The following is a 19,930-nucleotide window of genomic DNA, read 5'->3' on the forward strand; positions in this document are numbered from 1 at the left end:
CTTACTTTGGTCAGCACTCATCCCATAGAACTATTTATCTCTTATTTTTTCAGGGGAGTCTAACACAGGGCCCTGAACATTGTAGGTGCTAGTAATTATGATTTGAAGGAATGGATGTCTCTTTAATAAGTATGTCCTTTAGTACATTTTTCCGAGATATTCCATATTATCCTTTCCAGCAAGCCCCTAGAAAGTAGCACCATACCAATATCCAGATCTCAACCACATTCTCATCCAGCAGTAAACTCTGGGGTGAGCAAGGCTGGGGCTCAAGTTGTCCTTCAGTAGAACCTTTACTTGGACAAGGTCTTGGGGTTACTTCCCGCCAAACCCTCCTCCCATCCGCTCCACGCGCGCATCTCCGGGCGTGGCCGAGCGCGGCGCCTTTAAGAAGGGGGCGGAGCACAAGTGGAAAGACAAAGCCCCTGGTCGCGCGCTCCCCTTCCCCCCTCCAGCGCACCACACGGACAGTGATGCCCGGATGTCGGTGTCGCCGTCAGTGTCACAGATGGCGTAGTGTGTGTATGGGTTAGGGGGCTTCTCTTGTCTCACCTCCTTGAATTTCCGACTTTTCGGTTCAACGCTACCTCCACTGCTGGAGGCCTGCCCGCCAGTCACCGGTGCTTACATAACGTGACCTTTCACCTCTTCATACTGCCCTCTAGTGCGTTGCAACCCAACTACGCAGTTGGGGAAGGGGGCTGGACCCAAGCGCAGAGCGGCAGTTCCTCTGAGCCAATAGACTGTGAGCGCTGACTAGCTCTCCGCCTATTGGAGCATTCGCCACCGGCGCCACAGGAGAGCAAGTTAGTGTGTGTCTTGGCCGGCGGGGGGGTGGGGAGGAGGGGAATCTCCCGCCATTTTTCAATAATTTCCTCCTGTGCAGCTAAGGAGTCGTGACTGCCGAACGCGGGGACCAGTAGCGAAGGTTGGCTGGAGGCTGCCAGCCTGCGCAGCGGTGTGCGTGGGAATTCTGCGTCCTTGCGTCCCGTTCCTTGGCCGTCGCGCGGCCGCGCCACCAGCGAGGGAGCTGATTTCTCGCCGCCCTCTCACCCCTCCCCTCCCCCACACTACTCCCGGGAGCCTGGCGCTCGCTCCGGGCCGCGGGGCCTAGTGTTGCGCCGCGGGCTCGCGGAGCAGCCGCTGTCTCCGCTGCTGCTGCTGCAGTCGCCGCCGTCACCGCCGCGATGGCGCCGCTCCTGGGCCGCAAGCCCTTCCCGCTGGTGAAGCCGCTTCCCGGCGAAGAGCCGCTCTTCACTATCGCGCACACTCAGGAGGCCTTCCGCACCCGGGAGTATCCTTTTCTAGCTGCGCCGGCCTGGCCGCCCGCGAGTGGGCAGGGGGCTCCTCGGGCCCGGGGCCCCACAGCCCGCGCGTGTGGCAGCTGTCAGCGTACCGATGCCCGCGGGCCTACACCGTGAGTCCGAGCCCGCGGTTCTGGGCGGGGAAGCGGGCGGCGGGGGTGAGGACCGGCGCCGTACCGGCGCTACAGAGCCCCGCGCCCTCCATCCAGTCCCCGGGCCTCGCATTCGAGGAGCGACCCTCCCCACACACCCCCTGGGGTTGGCTTTAGACCCATGTACCACAGGGAGCAGGATTTCCTTTGCCTTTTCTAAAAAAAATAAACCTTCAAGTGAAGTTTTTAAAATGGTACCCATGTGGCCTCATGATCCGGCTTGTACAAGTCTCGACTGCGTTTTACCCCGATCTGTGTGGGGGCACTTGTGTTTTTCTCCTAGTGGACTTCAGGTGACAGAATAGTGAGGCACAAAACCAAGAATAAAGTTCAGAGGGAAAGTTACTTTGGAGGAGCTGATGTCTTTCCCTACGCATGCACAGGTTTGGAATTTTGACGATTTAGGAGATTCGTGATTGTTTTTAAGTAAAATGAAAAAATAGATACCAATAGAGTTTTTATGTTGTAACTTAAGATCACGAGGTTGATGTTTTATATACTAAGCATCCTCTCTAATCATTGTCCTCTTGAACAGGCTTAGTTTTTTGGTTAAAAGTTGTACAACTTTTATTACTATTTTTTTTAATGGATGCCAGTTGAGTCCTTTTGACGCTTCTGTGTAAAAAAAAGATGTTTGAATCAATCTTTAATGTACAGAAAGCTTCAAGAAAGCTAATGTATTTAGTTTCGTCAGCCCTTTACCTTTGGTAGGACTTGATTTCTTGTAGTTTCTGCTTGCTTGTACAGAGGAGGAAGTGCCCAGGTGAGGGATATAATTTGATTTCATTTCTTTTTGTTCACCCCTTTAATGCACTTAAAAAAAAATCTTCACCTGAGGATATGTTTTTATTGATTTGAGAGAGAAAGAGAGTGTGAGAGAGAAACATTGCCTCCTGTATGTGCCGGTAGGTACTAGGGATCAACTGCAATCTAGGTATGTGCCTTGACCTGGATAGGAACCCCGAAACCTTTTGGTGTTCCAGAGGAACACTCCAACTAACTGAGCGACCTGGCTAGGGCTAATGTAATAATTTATAAGATAATTTCATTCTTGTTCGATTGCAGTTTGTGACTATTGGGTGTTTACATATAAAGAAACCTGGAAAGTGAGTCCATGCTGTGGGAAGGCTCTTAAAATATAACCATAGCATCTTAGAGCAGAATGGGTCTGGGAAATGTTCATGTTCTCCTGCCTGCTTTGCCAGGTGGTGCCAGAGAATTGAGATTGACACATACTGTAAATGATGAGAGTCAGGAGTAGAATCCACTGCTTTTCCTACCTCATCCCTGTACCTAAATTAAAACCATGGAATGCTACTCCTTTTTAATGATGTTAGTCCACTTTTGTGTCAGTTTGTGGTATAAGATAAGTTCATTTAAGGGAGGGGTGGGGATCCTAATCTGGTTCTTTTTCTTGTCCTGTTAGGACTTTCAGAATATTATTCTAAGGTTGCCCTACTTTTAAAAAAACAACATTCCAAACATTGATAGAGTGAAAAATTACTTGTGGGAATCTGCCATATCCTTTTCAAATGTCCTCTTTTGAGCAGTTGATTCCTCACACTAACATATTATCATGTTAATTTTTCAGGTTTGATTCTAAAGGAGTATAAGAAACATAGAGAAGAGACAACTTGTGCTAAGTCCTTTAAGTACTGAGCCATGTAAAAGTGGCGGTAGCTAGCTAATTTAGAACTGGCAGCACAGGCTTTTTCATATAATTTACTAAAATCTTTGAAATATAATGATATATATGAAGCGTTCCCCTTAATGATGACAGTTGAAAACTGAAGCATGAAACTTGTAAAGTGGCATGTGTTTAATAAAAAATTCCCATACCAGTATTTGTAGAACCCTTTTAACAAAGGAATTCATAAATTGTGTTACATATTGGGGGTATATTGCCCACTTGGGAGTGTCTACAAGTGGAAGCACTTTAGGAGGGTTTTTAAACTATTGTATTTTGTGTTTATCAGGTTGGCATATTTTTTTATTAGGCTATTAGGGATTTCATAGAGGAGAACAAGTACGTGGTTGGGTTTCAGCTGCATTTGAAATACTGTTATTTCCAGTTCTTAATTTATATATAATATATATATATATGTTTTATTGATTTTTTTTTTTTTTTTCTCAGAGAGAGGAAGGGAGAGGGATAGAGAGAAATATCCATGAGAGAGAAACATTGATCACCTGCCTCCTGCACACCCCCTACTGGGGATGTGCCCGCAACCAAGGTACATGCCCTTGACTGGAATCAAACCTGGGACCCTTCAGTCCGCAGGCCGGTAATCTATCCAATGAGCCAAACTGGTTAGGGGTTAATTTATATTTATAATTATGTTTTTAATAGGATTTGAGTGGTTTTCTTCTAAGTACTACCTTTTGATTGCATGTATATTTTGTAACAAATTTATATGATGTTTTATTGACTTAAAGCTGTGAGTGTTGTTATGTTCTTAAAAGCATTTTTATACATCATCATTAAATTTACAGTAATAGTTGTGAATGATGCACACACTTAATGACTGGGTGTTATATATTGATGATTATGTTTTTTGTACAGTGTCTTTGAATCTGTGCTACATTAACTCCCTACTGTAGTACTTCAGGCAGGACAGTAGATCTTAGTTGGGAAAATTCACTTTATCAGAATACTTTTAGTTAATTTACTTATTGATTTTATTTTATTTATTTATTTATTTTTTAAATATATTTTATTGATTTTTTACAGAGAGGAAGGAAGAGTGATAGATAGTCAGAAACATCGATGAGAGAGAAACATCGATCAGCTGCCTCCTGCACACCTCCCACTGGGGATGTGCCCGCAACCAAGTTACATGCCCTTGACCGGAATCGAACCTGGGACCTTTCAGTCCACAGGCTGATGCTCTATCCACTGAGCCAAACCGGTTCTGGCTTTACTTATTGATTTTAAAGAGAGAGAGGGAGAGAGACATTGATTTGTTGTCCGACCCATTCATGCACTCATTGCTTGATTTGAAAAAAATATATGTTTACTTTTTTCTAATTTTATTATTATTTTTTAAAATCTTTATTGTTCAGATTATTACAGTTGTTCCTCTTTTTTCCCCTATAGCTCCCCTCCACCCGGTTCCCACCCCACCCCATGCCCTTAACCCCACCACTGTCCTCATCCATAGGTGTATGATTTTTGTCCAGTCTCTTCCCGCACCCCCCACACCGCTTCCCTCCCCCCCCCCCCCCGGATTGTCACTCCACTCCCTTTCTATGCCCCTGATTCTATTATATTCATCAGTTTATTCTGTTCATCAGATTTTTTTATTCACTTGATTTTTAGATTCACTTGTTGATAGATAGGTATTTGTTGTTCATAATTTTTATCTTTACCTTTTTCTTCTTCCTCTTCTTAAGGAATACCTTTCAGCATTTCATATAATACTGGTTTGGTGGTGATGAACTCCTTTAGCTTTTTCTTATCTGTGAAGCTCTTTATCTGACCTTCAATTCTGAATGATAGCTTTGCTGGGTAGAGTAATCTTGGTTGTAGGTTCTTGCTATTCATCACTTTGAATATTTCTTGCCACTCCTGTCTGGCCTGCATAGTTTCTGTTGAGAAATCAGCTGACAATCGTATGGGTGCTCCCTTGTAGGTAACTAACTGTTTTTCTCTTGCTGCTTTTAATATTCTCGCTTTGTCTTTTGCTCTTGGCATTTTAATTATGATGTGTCTTGGTGTGGTCCTCTTTGGATTCCTTTTGTTTGGGGTTCTGTGCGCTTCTTGGACTTGTAAGTCTATTTCTTTCACCAGGTGGGGGAAGTTTTCTGTCCTTATTTCTTCAAATAGGTTTTCAGTATCTTACTCTCTCTCTTCTTCTGGCACCCCCATAATTCTGATGTTGGTACGCTTGAGGTTGGCCCAGAGGCTCCTTACACTATATTTTTGGATTCTTTTTTCTTTCTGCTTTTCCAGTTGGGTGTTTTTTGCTTCTTTGTATTTCAAATCTTTGACTTAATTCTTGTGATTCCCCTGGTCTGCTGTTAGATCTCTGTATAATATTTTTTATTTTAGTCAGTGTATGCTTAATTTCTAGTTGGTCCTTTTTCATATCCTCGAGGGTTTCACTAAATTTATCGGCCTTTCCTAGAAAATTCTTGAAAAACCTTATAACCGTGGTTTTGAACTCTATATCCAGTCGTTTGTTTCCTCCATTTCTTTCATTTGTGATCTGTTTCTTTGTCTCCGCATTTTGGCTGCTTCCCTGAGTTGATAGAGTGGCTTTGTGTGGTAGGTGTCCTATAGGGCCTAGTGGCTCAGCCTCCCCAGTTACCTGAGGTGGACACTCTTGGTGCACCCCTTTGTGGGCTGTGTGCACAGTCTTGTTGTAGTTAAGCCTTGATTGTTGTTGGTATCACTGGGAAGAATTGACCTCCAGGCCAATTGGCTGTGAGGATCAGCTGTGTCTACGCTGGGAGAACTTTTGTGCTGGAGACACCCTTATGAGGCAAGACTTACTTCATTGGTGCTTTGGTGCTCACTAATTCTGCTCCCTGATTGTGTCCCTTATGGATCTGAGGAGTTGTAATATGGATGGTCCCACTCTGACCCCTGGGTACACTGGCTCTTGGATCTCCAAGGAGGTGCTAATTTAGCCTCTGCCTGAGGCCACCCAGCAGGAGCTATGGAGAGATCTGCAGATTCCTCTTCTTTGTTTGGGTTTTGGACGTGCCCAGATGAGGTCCAGCTGTGAAGCAATGCAAGGTGCTGTGCGGCCTTGGGCCTTCTTTTGGATGTTCTGGGTCTCTCTGACTCAGCTGCAGTTTGTTAGGTACCTTTAGATTTCAAAGGACCAGGCCATTCATATGCAAAAGCTTCTGTGCACAGCTTGGATGGGGCGGAGTCTCAGGGTGGAACAAACAGCAATGGCTTTCTGTCAGCCCTGCCCTAAAGTCCACCGGGTCTCAGTGTCCCTTGGTAATCGCTGCAAGCACCTCTGAGAGAAAGCCGCCGTAGAGTTCCACCTGCTGCCAGACAGTCCAGTTTCTCCCCTTATGAGTCTCGCCTGGAACTGGAGTTCAGAGCAGTCAGGAGCTTGTGTCTCCCTGCAGATTGAAAATGTCAGCCCTCTTTGCGTGCACGCCTCCGTACCTGTGCACTTTACTTCCACAGCTCCTCTGAGTCTTAGTGTGCTTTTCTCTTCCCTTCTAGTTGTAGAATTTCCACTTAGCCAGTCTTCCTGTGGTTCTGGATGATGTCCGTTTTGTCTTTTAGTTGTAGTTTTGAAATGGTTGTGTGAGGCACTAAGTTCAGGTGTTTACATATGCCGCCATCTTGGTTTCTCCTCTATTTTTTTATTGATTTCAGAGAGTAAGGGAGAGGGAGAGAGAAACATCAATGATGAGAGAGAATCATTGATCAGCTGCCTCCTACACGGCTCCTACTGGGGATCAAGCCTGCAATCTGGACGTGTGCCCTGAACTGGAATTGAACGCTCAACCACTGAACCACACCAGCTGGGCTGATACTTTTTAATTTTCTATTTTTTATTGAATTTATTTGGGTTATATTGGTTAATAAAATTATATAGATTTAAGGTGTGCAGTTCTATAATACATCATCTCTATATTGTATTGTGTGTTCATCACCCAACTCATGTCTTTTTCCATCACCATTTCATTTGATTCTCATTTCATATGTGCCCTGACGGGTTGGAACCAGCAACCTTGGCTTATGGGGACGATACTTTACAAACTAAGCTACCTGGCCATGGTCTATCAGAATCAATTCTTGATGTGATTATTTGACAATAGTATGTTACATTGACTGTATTTAAGTCAAGGTGGGTTTTAAGGAGGAACTGAACCTATAAGTAGCCTGTTGTAGGTTAATATTTTGTTGTATTGCTTTAACTATCTTAGTTTCTAAAGCCTAGAAACAACTGGTTATTCATTTTTTGCTGCATCAATATATGAGAACTTTTAGCTGGTGTAATGAGGAAGGGCTATTAGAATATGGCCAGAATAACTTGCTTGCTTAGGAAACCATGACTAGAGCAGGTTGCGTTTTTTATATTCAGAGAGAGGGAGGGAGAGAGGGAGAGAAGGCTAGAAACACCTATGATGAGAGAGAATCATCCTGCACGCCCCTAGTGGGGATTGAGCCCGCAACCTGGGCATGTGCCTTGACTGGGAATCAAACCAGTGACCTCCTGGTTTACAAGTCAACTCTCAACCACTGCGGTATACAAATGGGACATGTTTCAAGAGTTGGATTTGCAAGACAGGCTCTTATTGGACAGTGGAATTACTGAGCTCTTACGTTAACTTTTATAATTTAATTTTCTTTTTTTTTTTTTTTTTTAATATATTTTATTGATTTTTTACAGAGAGGAAGGGAGAGGGATAGAGAGTTAGAAACATCGATGAGAGAGAGACATCGATCAGCTGCCTCCTGCACACTCCCTACTGGGGATGTGCCCGCAACCAAGGTACATGCCCTTGACCAGAATCGAACCTGGGACCTTTCAGTCCGCAAGCCGACGCTCTATCCACTGAGCCAAACCAGTCAGGGCTATAATTTAATTTTCTTTATAGTAACAAGCTATACCACATTAGAGTGATTTGTTATTTTTATTAGAGGAAGGGAGGGAGGGAGAGAGAGACAGAGTCATTTATAGGTTGCCTCCTGAATGCATCCCAGCTAGGGATCTCAAAAACCCTGGGTATGTGCCCCAATTGGGAATTGAACCTACCACCTTTTGGTGTATGGGACAGTACTCCAACCAACTGAGCCACACTGGCCAGGGCTAGAGTTATTTTTATTTTTTAGTTAATCCTCACCGAGGATATTTTTCTATTGACTTTTATTTTTTAAATATCCTTTTTAAAAAAATATATTTTTATTGATTTCAGAGAGGAAGGAAGAGGCGGAAAGAGAGATAGAAGCATCCATGATGAGAGAGAATCACTGATCGGCTGCCTCCCGCAAGCCCCCACTGGGGATCGAGCCCACAACCCGGGCATGTGCCCTTGACTGGAATTGAATCTTGGACCCTTCATTTTGCAGGCCAACACTCTATCCACTGAGCCAAACTGGCTAGGGCTAAATATCTTTCTTTTATTGGTTTCAAGAGGAAAGGAGAGGGAGAGAGAGGGAAACATTAATGATGAGAATCACTGATCAGCTGCCTCCTGCATGCTCCACACTGGGATAGAGCCAGCAACCCGGGCATGTGCCCTGACTGGGAATCGAACCCTGAACTCCTGGTTCATAGGTCAGCGCTCAACCACTGAGCCACGCCAGCCAGGCATTCTATTGACTTTTAGAGAGAGTGGAAGGGCAGAGGGAGAGAAAGAGGGAGACATCAATGTGAGAGAGAGACATCTGTTGGTTGCCTCCCACACTGGTGGGTCCGGGGATTGAGCCTGTGACCCTTTGTTGCTTGGGCAGAAACTCTACAGTCTAACCACTGAGTACCACTGGCTAGAGTTATTTTTAACTTAATGACAAACTGGTCCAAAGAGAAAAAAACAGGATAAAAAGCAAATCTTGACTTGGTACTTTGTCATCTCACTTAGAACTCAGGGTTATAGTTGTGCTTATTTAACCTCCATACTTTTCTGGGCCACTTCCTTTTAGGCTATCAAGTCCTTCCTTCCTTCCTTCCTTCCTTCCTTCCTTCCTTCCTTCCTTCCTTCCTTCCTTCCTCCCTCCCTCCCTCCCTCCCTCCCTCCCTCCCTCCCTCCCTCCCTCCCCTCACTCATTCACTCACTCAATTTATTTATTTTAACCCTCACCTGAGGATATTTTTCTCATTGATTTCTAGAGAGAATGGAAAGGGCGGGGGGGAGAAATATCGTGAGAGAGACATCAACTGGCTGCCTCCCACAAGCACCCCTGCCAGGGCTGGGGAACCTGCAACCAATGTTAGGTTCTCTTGACCAGGAATTGAACCCAACACCTTTTGTGGGCTGAGGCTTTAACCACTAAGCCAAACTGGACAGGGCTCAAGTACTTTATTGAGAGAAACAATTCTTACAAGGCGAAAGAAAAAAAAGAAGCAGCATATTGTAGGGAGAGGTATTCCTTGAATTCGAAAAGTAGATGCATAATGAGATAGTCTAGGACTTGAAAATATCTTATTATTTATAGTTTATACAACCTTTGGAGAACTGCTTTGCCATTTTCTCTGCAATTATATGTGCAGCAGTAGCTGGAACATAAAAAACCTCAATTGGCATTTGCTCTGAATGGTTATTTGAGAGTGAATGACTTATTTTGGTAACCTAAAATCTGAAATAGGATTTAGAGGCAGCTGTCTCAATATCCTTTAGTCAGCCTTTTCTTTCATTTTCATTTTTTTCTCTTGCTTGCTTTAAACAGAGTAATAACCAGAACAAAATTACATAAACTTAAAAATACCCAGTGTTAAGGGGTGTTGTAGGAATTTCAGTTTTATCCTTTTTAAAAAAATTGATTTTAGAGCCCGGCTGGTGTGGCTCACTGGTTGAATGTTGACCCATGAACCAGGAATCTCCAGTTTGATTCCCTGTCAGGGCACATGACCAGGTTGCAGGTGTGATCCCCAGCAGGGGGTGTGCAGGAGGTAGCCCATCAATGATTCTCATTGATGTTTCTATCTCCCTCTCCCTTCCTCTCTCTGAAATCAATAAGAATATATGTTTAAAAAATTGAGCTAGAGAAAGAGGGAGGACGAGAGAGAAACATCGATTTGTTCCACTTATTTCTGCATTCACTGGTTGATTCTTGTATGTGCCCTGACCATCAAACCCACAACTTTGGGATGATACTTGAACCAACTTAGTTTTTAAAGTAATCAGAAGAAATGGGTTTAAAAACAAACAAGGCTGACAAAAAAAGAAGTTAGGGTGAGAAGCACAAAGCACCAGAAAAGAGGATTACCAGTGTGGCCAATTAAAATACTTTGCCTGGGTCAGAAATAAAAATCAGAGGCTGGATTTGTTAATGGCTCTGTTTGCTATTGGCAAGGACTGACTTGAGAAATGTGTAAGTGGCTGCAGTTGGGGACTGAAGAAATGAGGATGATTCCCTCATTTCTGATTAGGGCACTAGGGCCATTCAGCGAGACTGGAAATATCTGTTAAAGTAGCAAGTTTAGGAGGATGAGTTGGGGTAATAAGAATTTAGATTAGAAACAGTGGGTTTGAGGTATTACTGAGGTGTCTAGGCCAGTGGTCGGCAAACTCATTAGTCAACAGAGCCAAATATCAACAGTACAACGATTGAAATTTCTTTTGAGAGCCAGATTTTTTAAACTTAAACTTCTAACGCCATTTCTTCAAAATAGACTCGCCCAGGCCGTGGTATTTTGTGGAAGAGCCACACTCAAGGGGCCAAAGAGCCGCATGTGGCTTGCGAGCCGCATGTGGCTTGCGAGCCGCAGTTTGCCGACCACGGGTCTAGGCTATACTACTATGTTGTTGACTATATGGGTCTTGATCAGGAGGGCCATTTGTATATTTATAACATTCACAGACCGTACAAAATTATTAACTTTAAAATTAGCTTGTTATATTTGGTCAAACTTTTCTTTTTGCATGTACAAAGCTGTTTTATTCAGCCGCAAAGTTGGGAAAAGGCTTCCAGTGGAACAGGTCAGAATCTCTCCTTTAAGACCTGGCTACCCAAGAAGAGAAGGGGTCCTCATGTAGGCAAGCTGATTTTTTTTAGCTTGGTCTCAACTGGCCGTGATACTGTAAAGAGACACCTTTGTCCTCTGTTTTGTTGTCAGGGATAGTATATCTAATGGGTAATGAAAAGAAGCTCATTGGTTGGCTTCATAGTCTGCTGGTGCAGCAAATTTTGTGCAGGGGATGATGGGATGAGTTGTCAGGACATCTGGTGTGCATGGATCCAACGTTTTCCATAAGTGGTGCAAATGCCCTTGGAAACTGGTGATTTAGCTATTGGACTATCTGGAAAGGGAGCCTTAACCTGTAAGTGAGAAGACCAAGGAGAATATTTTTTTTGCCTCACACCCTGCCGGACAACCAGCGGCCACTACTCTGCTCACCTTCTCTATCGGGTACTACTTCCCAAACATGTTTTGTTTTTAATCCTCACCCAAGGATATTTTTCCTTTATTTATTTATTTTTTTGAGAGAGTGGAAGAGAGGGGGAAAGACAGAAATATCAAGAAAAACGAACCCCGCCCCTAACTGGTTTGGTTCAGTGGATAGAGCGTCTGCCTGCGGACTGAAAGGTCCCAGGTTCGATTCTGGTCAAGGGCATGTAGCTTGGTTGCGGGCACATCCCCAGTAGAGGGGGTATGCAGGAGGCAGCTGATTGATGTTTCTCTCTCATCGATGTTTCTAGCTCTCTGTTTCTTTCCCTTCCTCCCTGTAAAAATTCAATAAAATATATTTAAAAAAATAAATTAAAAAAAAAAGAAAAAGAAAAACGAACCCCAACCAGGGCCTGGGTCAGGGAGGAACCTGCATCCGAGGTACGTGCCTTTTATTGGAATTGAACCCAGGACCCTTCGGTCCACAGGCCGACACTGTCTACTGAGCCAAACCGGCTAGGGCTTTGATCAAACATTTGATTAACTCACCACTAACGCCTTGGTAGGATCAGACCTAATGATTTCATGGGCGGGCCTTATATGACCCTGGGCCCTTACATTCACCCCCAGTCTAGATCAATAAGACTGGACTGGGCACATTATTCCTACTTTTAAAAATAACTAATAAAATGTTCTCTCTTTTTTTTAATCCTCATCCGAGGATCTGCTTACTGATTTTAGAGAGAAGGGAAGGAATAGTGAGAGACAGAGAGAAACATCAATGTGAGAGAGAAACATTGATAAGTTGTCTCCCCATATACCACACCCTGACTAGGAATCAAACCCACAAGTTTACTATTGGTATGGAATGATGCTCCAACCACCTGAGCCACACCGTATCTCTTTAGGATATATTTGTTAATATCATTTACATTCTCTGATTTCTCAGTGAACTTCTTCAGAGTTGCTACTTAACTATTAAAATGGTAAGCTTTTTGTACGTTTAAATAAATTCACTTACTGATAGTCTTTATTTTACCTCCACTCCTTAAGTGCCAAACAAGCAAACAAAAAGAAAACGTCTATCTTGTTAGTTATTATATAAAAATACCATTATATTTATGATAATAGAAGCCATGCTATTGCCTTTTTTCTCTTTACTGTAGTTCACCCTATCTGTAGGGAATTAATTCCAAGACCCCCCCCCCCCAGTACTGTATTTGAAAAAGTACCGAAATATTGAAACAGTACAGAATCCTATATAATACTTTTTTTGTATATATACATTTTAATAAAGTCTAAGGTTTCTTTTTGGCATATCTGATTTGCCAGCAACATTACTCTTGGTGCTTTGGGGCCATTAGTAGGTAAAATTAAAGTTATTTGAACACAAGCACAGAGATAACCGTAATGGTCCATCGGATACTAATATCACTCGGGTAGTGTATACAGCCTGAATATGCTGGGCAAAGGGATGGTTCATAGAATGGGATGGCACAAGATTTAAAACATAAATTATTTCTGGAATTTTCCACAATATTTTTTAACTACGTTTGACTGGGTAACTGAAATGAGAGCAAAACTGCACTATATAAGTTTTTATACATTTTCAGTGATTGGCTTTAAATGACTATCCTAGAGGCCTGGTGCATGAAATTTAGCATGGTTGGAGGGGGAGGTGTCCCTCAGCCCTGCATGTGTCCTCGCAATCCGGGACCCCTTGGGGGATGTTGGGCCTAAATTGGCATTCGGACATCCCCTGCAATCCAAGACACTGCATGCACCAGTGACCATACTTTTTTTTTTTTTTTAAATATATTTTATTGATTTTTTTACAGAGAGGAAGGGAGAGGGATAGAGAGTTAGAAACATCGATGAGAGAGAAACATCGACCAGCTGCCTCCTGCACACCTCCCACTGGGGATATGCCCACAATCAAGGTACATGCCCCCAACCGGAATCGAACCCGGGACCTCTCAGTTGCAGGCGGACGCTCCATCCACTGAGCCAAACCAGTCAGGGCGTGACCATACTTTTCATACAGGTGAAAGGCATCTTGCTGTTGTATGGATAGCTACATTTTTTTGCTCTGATTATAAAAAGTAGTACATAACATGTTCCTTCTGAGGCAGTAGTACCATTTCTCCCATCTTATGGGTGGAAAAACTGAAGCAGAGAGAAGTTAAGTAATTGGCTTTGTCACACAGGTATAAATGTCAGAATCAGGGCTGACCACAAAATGCAAGCCAGGGTCCATGCATGTCATCACTGCATCATCCTGTTTTTTCAATGTTGTAGTAGCCTTGCCAGGTTTTAATTTTTAAATCTATTCCCAATATATAGGGTAGCATCCCTAGGCCTGGCCAGCAATTAGGGCTGATCTGTGGGGCAACTGGTGGGCAGTATGATCGGGCAGCCCCTGCTGGCATCCTCCTTGGCGGGTGGCCTGGCGCTGCCCACTGGTTGACCCCACCCCCCGATCACCTCCGCTGCCAGATGCCTCCCTTGGGGGGCAGACGCTCAACGCAGGGCCATCTGTGGGGCGACTGGTGGGTGGGGTGATCGGGCGTCCTCTGCTGGCACCTGCCTTGGCTAGCGGCTTGGCGCCGCCCTGCATTGAGCATCTGCCCTTGGTGGTCAGTGCGTGTCATAGCGACCAGTTGTTCCGCTATTTGGTCGATTTGCATATTAGGGTTTTATTAAATAGGATAGAAGTCTGACTTGTGGTTTTTAGTGTTACTGTATTTTGTGTAATCCTTTAAATACGAGAGGCCCGGTGCACGAAATTCGTGCACGGGGGGAGGATGGGTCCTTCAGCCCGACCTGAACCCTCTCCAATCTGGGATCCCTCAGGGGATGACCTACTGATGGCTTAGGCCTGCTCCCTGTGGTTCTCTGCTCTCTGTGGACCTGCCTGCTCGACACTGCTGTAGGCCCTTGTGCCTGTTCTCTGCGGGGACCCGCTTGCCCCTCGCCGCGGCGAGTGCTAAAAGGACTGGGGGACTCCGGTGGGGCTGAGGGGACTGGGCGCCGCCATCTTGTGGCTATGGGCGCCACCATCTTTGTGACAAAGTCACGGTCATTTTGCACATTCCATCTTTATTAGATAGGATTAGCACCATCCCCAGTGAGTGAAATAAATTTGTTGCTTTGTTTTTGTCAGATCTGGAGATGGTGCTTTTATTATTGGTTAAAACTACTATTTTGGATTCTCTGTGGTTTTATCCCTGTTTGTCTTGTTATTGATCATAACCCTAGAAAATCAAGAATCTTCATATATTAAAAAGGAAATTACTTGTTTAGTTGTGCGTTAATATCATGGAGCTTTTTAAAAACTTTTATTTCAACTGCTATAAAATAAAGTAACTTGGAAAGTAGAGATTGGCAGTGAATTCTCTAGTTGTGTCAGTTTATTTGCTAGCTTAGCCTCTGTTGCTGTGCATAAAAGTAAATTAGCCCTAACCGGTTTAGCTCAGTGGATAGAGCGTCGGCCTGTGGACTGAAGGGTCCCAGGTTCGATTCCGGTCAAGGGCATGTACCTTGGTTGAGGGCACATCCCCAGTAGGGGGTGTGCAGGAGGCAGCTGATTGATGTTTCTCTCTCTTTTTTTTTTTAATATATTTTATTGATATTTTACAGTGAGGAAGGGAGAGGGATAGAGAGTTAGAAACATCGATAAGAGAGAAACATCGATCAGCTGCTTCCTGCACACCTCCCACTGGGGATGTGCCCACAACCAAGGTACGTGCCCTTGACTGGAATCGAACCTGGGACCTTTCAGTCCGCAGGCTGACGCTCTATCTACTGAGCCAAACCGGTTTCGGCAAGATTGATGTTTCTCTCTCATCGATGTTCCTAACTCTCTCCCTTTCCCTTCCTCTCTGTAAAAAATCAAAATATACTTTTAACAAAAGTAAATTAGCTACATTTTGAATTTGAACATAGCTGGCTATAGTGAATTCCCGTTGGAATATTGTAGAAAGTTATATACATCGCACTAACTTGTGAAGTCCTCTCCATCTCTTAAAGACTGAACAGTGACTGCTAAGCGACTTGTGAATGTATTGTTATTGTAGATAACATAAAGACTTTATACATATTAAAATTATTTTTAGGATTTTTATGGAATTTTTAAAACCCTAAGAATCAACGGGTGTTCCTGTGGTACTAAAAACTTCCAGTCTTTTAGTAGATGGATCATTAGATGCACAAGGTTATTCCAGAATATCTGTAAGAGCGGTGTAGTAATCTCATCTTCCTATGAAACTGATTCTTAAACTTGATGACCATCTAAATATATATATAAAAGCCTAAGTGCCCGAATGACTGGTCGGTATAATGCGCACTGACCACCAGGGGGAAGACGCTCAAAGCAGGAGCTGCCCCTGGGTGGTCAGTGCACCCCCACAGCCAACCTCCTGTGGCCCCTCCCCCCAGCCAACCTGATTGGCCCTGATCGCCGGCCAGGCTGAGGGACCCCACCTGTGCGCGAATTCGTGCACTGGGCCTCTAGTTGTGTAATAATTCCACAGACCTTAAATTCTTCTCATGAGTTTTTATCTTATTTTGCCCCCCCCCCCTTTTTTTTTACAATGCCCTATTTTTCTCTGAATAAATTGGAAATTTTGTTTTTTTGCCTTTATTTTTTCGTATGCATTTTTAGTATTGTTTGAGTCTTGGGAATTGAAGAAACCACATTTGTACTAAAGTATTCATGTTTTATTTGCAAAGCATGACAAATTATTCTGATCATACTTTCATCTTAATCGTCATGTTTGGATTCACCAATTGAAAATTAAGTTGAATTTTCTTTTCTCAATATGTATATCATAGAAAGGATACTGTAGGTTTTTTTCTATATGTAATAAGTATTTTATGAATATGGATTAGTTGTCTCTGTTGCCTGAATATTGTTTTCCTGAGCCACTGCTAAAAGAGAGTATGAAGCCCGCTTGGAAAGGTACAGTGAGCGCATTTGGACATGTAAGAGTACCGGAAGTAGTCAGCTAACACACAAGGAGGCCTGGGAGGAGGAACAGGAAGTTGCTGAACTGTGAGTAATAGAAACCTTGGTTTTCTAGCACCATCTTCACATTATTGGGAAAGGGGGGATAGAAAGTAAAGCAATATTTATATTAAAGTTTATGGGGCATAAACTGGAATTTGTTACATTAGTATATTGTATTGATGTCTAAGTGCCCTGGCCTAGTGGTATCTTGCTAGTAACAAAGTGTGTGGAATACATAGTTATGTGTATACTTATTTAGGTAGTTACCAGACTTTTGAATATTCCTGCTCTATATTTTTATCCTGTAAATATTTTGAAAATGGTGGTTCTAAACAATGGATACAAATATGATCTAGAAGTAATATGGAGATAGCAAATAAGCAGAAAGTTTTTTTAAATTTTGTGGTCATTTGAAATTTAAGATAGTATTTACAGCAGCTACCAAAAATAAATACAATTTAAAGACCATTTATCTAAGTGGGGTAGTTGAATGAGGAGTCTGTTTTTAAAAAAATATGTTCTTATTAATTTTTAGAGAGGGGGAGAGAGAAATATCAATCAGCTGCCTCCTACACAACCCCTCTTGGGGATTGAGCCTGCAACCCTGGCAGTGCCCTGACCAGGAATTGAACATGTGAACTTTTGTGACAGTGCTCAACCAATTGAGCCACAATGGCCACGGTGGAATGAGGAGTCTTAAAATTCCTGTCTATATTCAAAGTGCCTACTTGTTTTGGTATTCTCTCAAAGAAAACACTCAGAATTAGGCATTAGGAACATAAAAGATAAATAGAAACTAGGGATGTAAATTATTCTTTTGGGAATTTGGAATAGAAGTTTTTTCTGTGGACTTCTCATTGACTTTTCCTGATAACCCATAAGCAGAGAGCATATAATTCTGTTCTTTTGCTGGTATAACAACACTGGGTTTAGTTGAGGTCTGGGTTCTAGTTACGGCTTCAGGACTCATTATTAGTCAAGTTTCTTAACCTGACTAACAGGTTTTTTCTTAGCTTGGGTTACTTACATCATTCTGTTTTAGTGTTATTTATGTATATGCCTTTTTTAAATTGTACTAGACCAGGTGTTGGCCACCCTTTTTGGTAAACTGCCAGTTAGTAAATATTTTAAGCCTTGTGGGCCATATGGTGTTTGCCTTAGCTATTTAATTCTGAGGTTGTACAGTGAAAATAGCCATAGATAATCCTATCTAATAAAAGAGTAATATGAAAATTAACCATCACTCTGCTACACCCACCAGCCATGCCCACCAGCCATGCCCACCAGCCAATCAGGAGCGAATATGCAAATAAACCCAACCAAGATGGCTACATCCACAGAGAGCAGGAGGGAGGCTTGGTTTTCCCCGGCAATGGAGGAAGCCAAGCTTTCCACCTGCCCTTGCCGGCCTAGGCCTCCACTCAAGGCTACAAAGTTTCAATGATAGAAGATACATAAATCCAAACAGAATTGGCTGCCGCCACAGAGCAAGCAGAAGGCTTGGCTCTACTCCAGGCTACAAAGTTTCAATTGTAGAAGATAAATAAACCCCAGATACCAGGGCCTCCGTTTGGGTCACTGGGGGGCGTAGCCGGCCTGGAAACCACCACAGGCCTCTTGCCCAGGCCGCCCCACACCCCAAGGGAACCCCACCCTGATCCGGACACCCTTCAGGGCAAACCAGCTGGCCCCCACCTGTGCACCAGGCCTTTATTCTATCTAATAAAAGAGTAATATGCAGATTGACCATCACTCCAAAACACAAGATGGCTGCCCCCATGTGGGCACAAAATGGCCACCACAAATGGCCAGCAGGGGAGGGTAGTTGGGAGGGACCAGGCCTGCAAGGGAGGGCAGTTGAGAGCGATCAAGCCTGCAGGGGAGGGCAGTTAGGGGTGACCAAGCCGGCAGAGGAGGGAAGTTGGGGGCGACCAGGCCTGTAGGGAAAGGCAGTTGGGAGGGATCCAGGCCTGCAGGGGAGGGTAGTTGGGGGGACCAGGCCTGCAAGGGAGGGCAATTAGGGGTGACCAGGCCGCAGGGGAGAGCAGTTGGGGGGGACCAGGCCTGCAGGTGAGGTCAGTTAGGGGTGACCAGGCCTTCAGGGGAGGGCAGTTAGGGGCAAACGGGCTGGCAAGGGAGCAGTTTGGCATCAATCAGGCTGGCAGGGGAGTGGTTAGGGGGTGATCAGGCTGGCAGGCAGAAGTGGTTAGGGGCAATGAGGAAGGCAGGCAGGCGAGCAGTTGGGAGCCAGCAGTCATGGATTATGAGAGGGATGTCCGACTGCCCGTTTAGGCCCGATCCCGGTGGGATCGGGCCTAAATGGGCAGTCGGACATCCCTCGAGGGGTCCCAGATTGGAGAGGGTGCAGGCTGAGCTGAGGGACACCCCCCCCGCCCCGTGCACGAATTTCGTGCATCGGGCCTCTAGTGATACATAAGTGAATGGGAGTGACTGTGTTCAATGAGAGACACAGTGATTGGCTGCCTCCCGCATGCATCAAGCACACAACCCAGGCATATGCCTGACTGAGAATCGAACCTGGGACCTCTTGGTCCATGAGATGATGCTCAATATACTGAGCTACACCAGCCGGACTCAAACTGCTTTTTAAAAGAGTTGAAACATAGGCTATCAGCAGTATATGAGTGTTACTTGCACTGTTTATTTGCCCATATTGGGTATGATAATTAAAATTCTTTTTTGGAGAGAAACCAAGATGGCAGCATAGGTAAACAACTAAACTGCTGCCTCGCACAACAATTTCAAAACTACAACTAAAAGACAAAACGGACATCATCCAGAACCACAGGAAGGCTGGCTGAGTGGAAACTCTACAACTAGAAGGAAAGAGAAAAGCACACTGAGACTCAGAGGAGCTGCAGGAAGCAGAGGTACTGAGATGCGCGCGCGGAGAGGATTGGCAACTGGGCGTGCGGCTGGCTTTCTCAAGCGGGAGGGAGACAAAAGCTCCCGACTGCGCTGAACTCCAGTTCCAGGCGAGACTCTGGGGACCCAGACTCATACAGGATGAAACTAGACTCTCAGGAAAGAGATAAGCACACTGAGACTCAGAGGAACTGTGGAAGGCAGAGGCACTAAGGGGCGCGTGCGCGAAGAGGGCGGGCAACTCAGTACGCGGCTGGCTTTCTCAAGCGGGAGGTAGACAAAAGCTCCCGACTGCATCCAGTTCCGGGCGAGACTGGGGACCCAGACTCATTCGGGGAGAAACTGGACTGTCTGGCAGCGGGTGGAACTCTAGGGCGGCTTTCTCTCAGAGGTTCTTGCAGCGATTACCACCAGACACTGAGACCAGGGACCTATTAGGGAAGGGCTGACGGGAAACCAATGCTGTCTGCTCCGCACTAAGACTCCGCCCCATCCAAGCTAAGCACAGAGGCTTTTGCAAGTCCTTTCTCATAAGGGTGTCTGCAGCACAGAAGT

The 19,930-nt window shown here is 44.5% G+C and overlaps 1 protein-coding gene across 1 annotated transcript in view; it reads left to right on the plus strand.

Annotated features, from left to right (window-relative positions):
* The first annotated feature begins 798 nt into the window (after positions 1 to 798).
* The window catches only part of BAZ1B (bromodomain adjacent to zinc finger domain 1B), an 82,600-nt gene continuing 63,468 nt past the window's right edge, over positions 799 to 19,930 (plus strand). The window contains exons 1-2 of the mRNA XM_080681796.1: positions 799 to 1,294; positions 16,418 to 16,534. Coding sequence (XP_080537922.1) covers positions 1,188 to 1,294; positions 16,418 to 16,534 — 224 coding nt within the window. The 5' untranslated portion in view covers positions 799 to 1,187. The remainder of the gene's footprint in view (positions 1,295 to 16,417; positions 16,535 to 19,930) is intronic.

This window comes from Plecotus auritus (genome assembly GCF_963455305.1).
Source record: "Plecotus auritus genome assembly, chromosome: 7".
NCBI classification, from domain to species: domain Eukaryota; kingdom Metazoa; phylum Chordata; class Mammalia; order Chiroptera; family Vespertilionidae; genus Plecotus; species Plecotus auritus.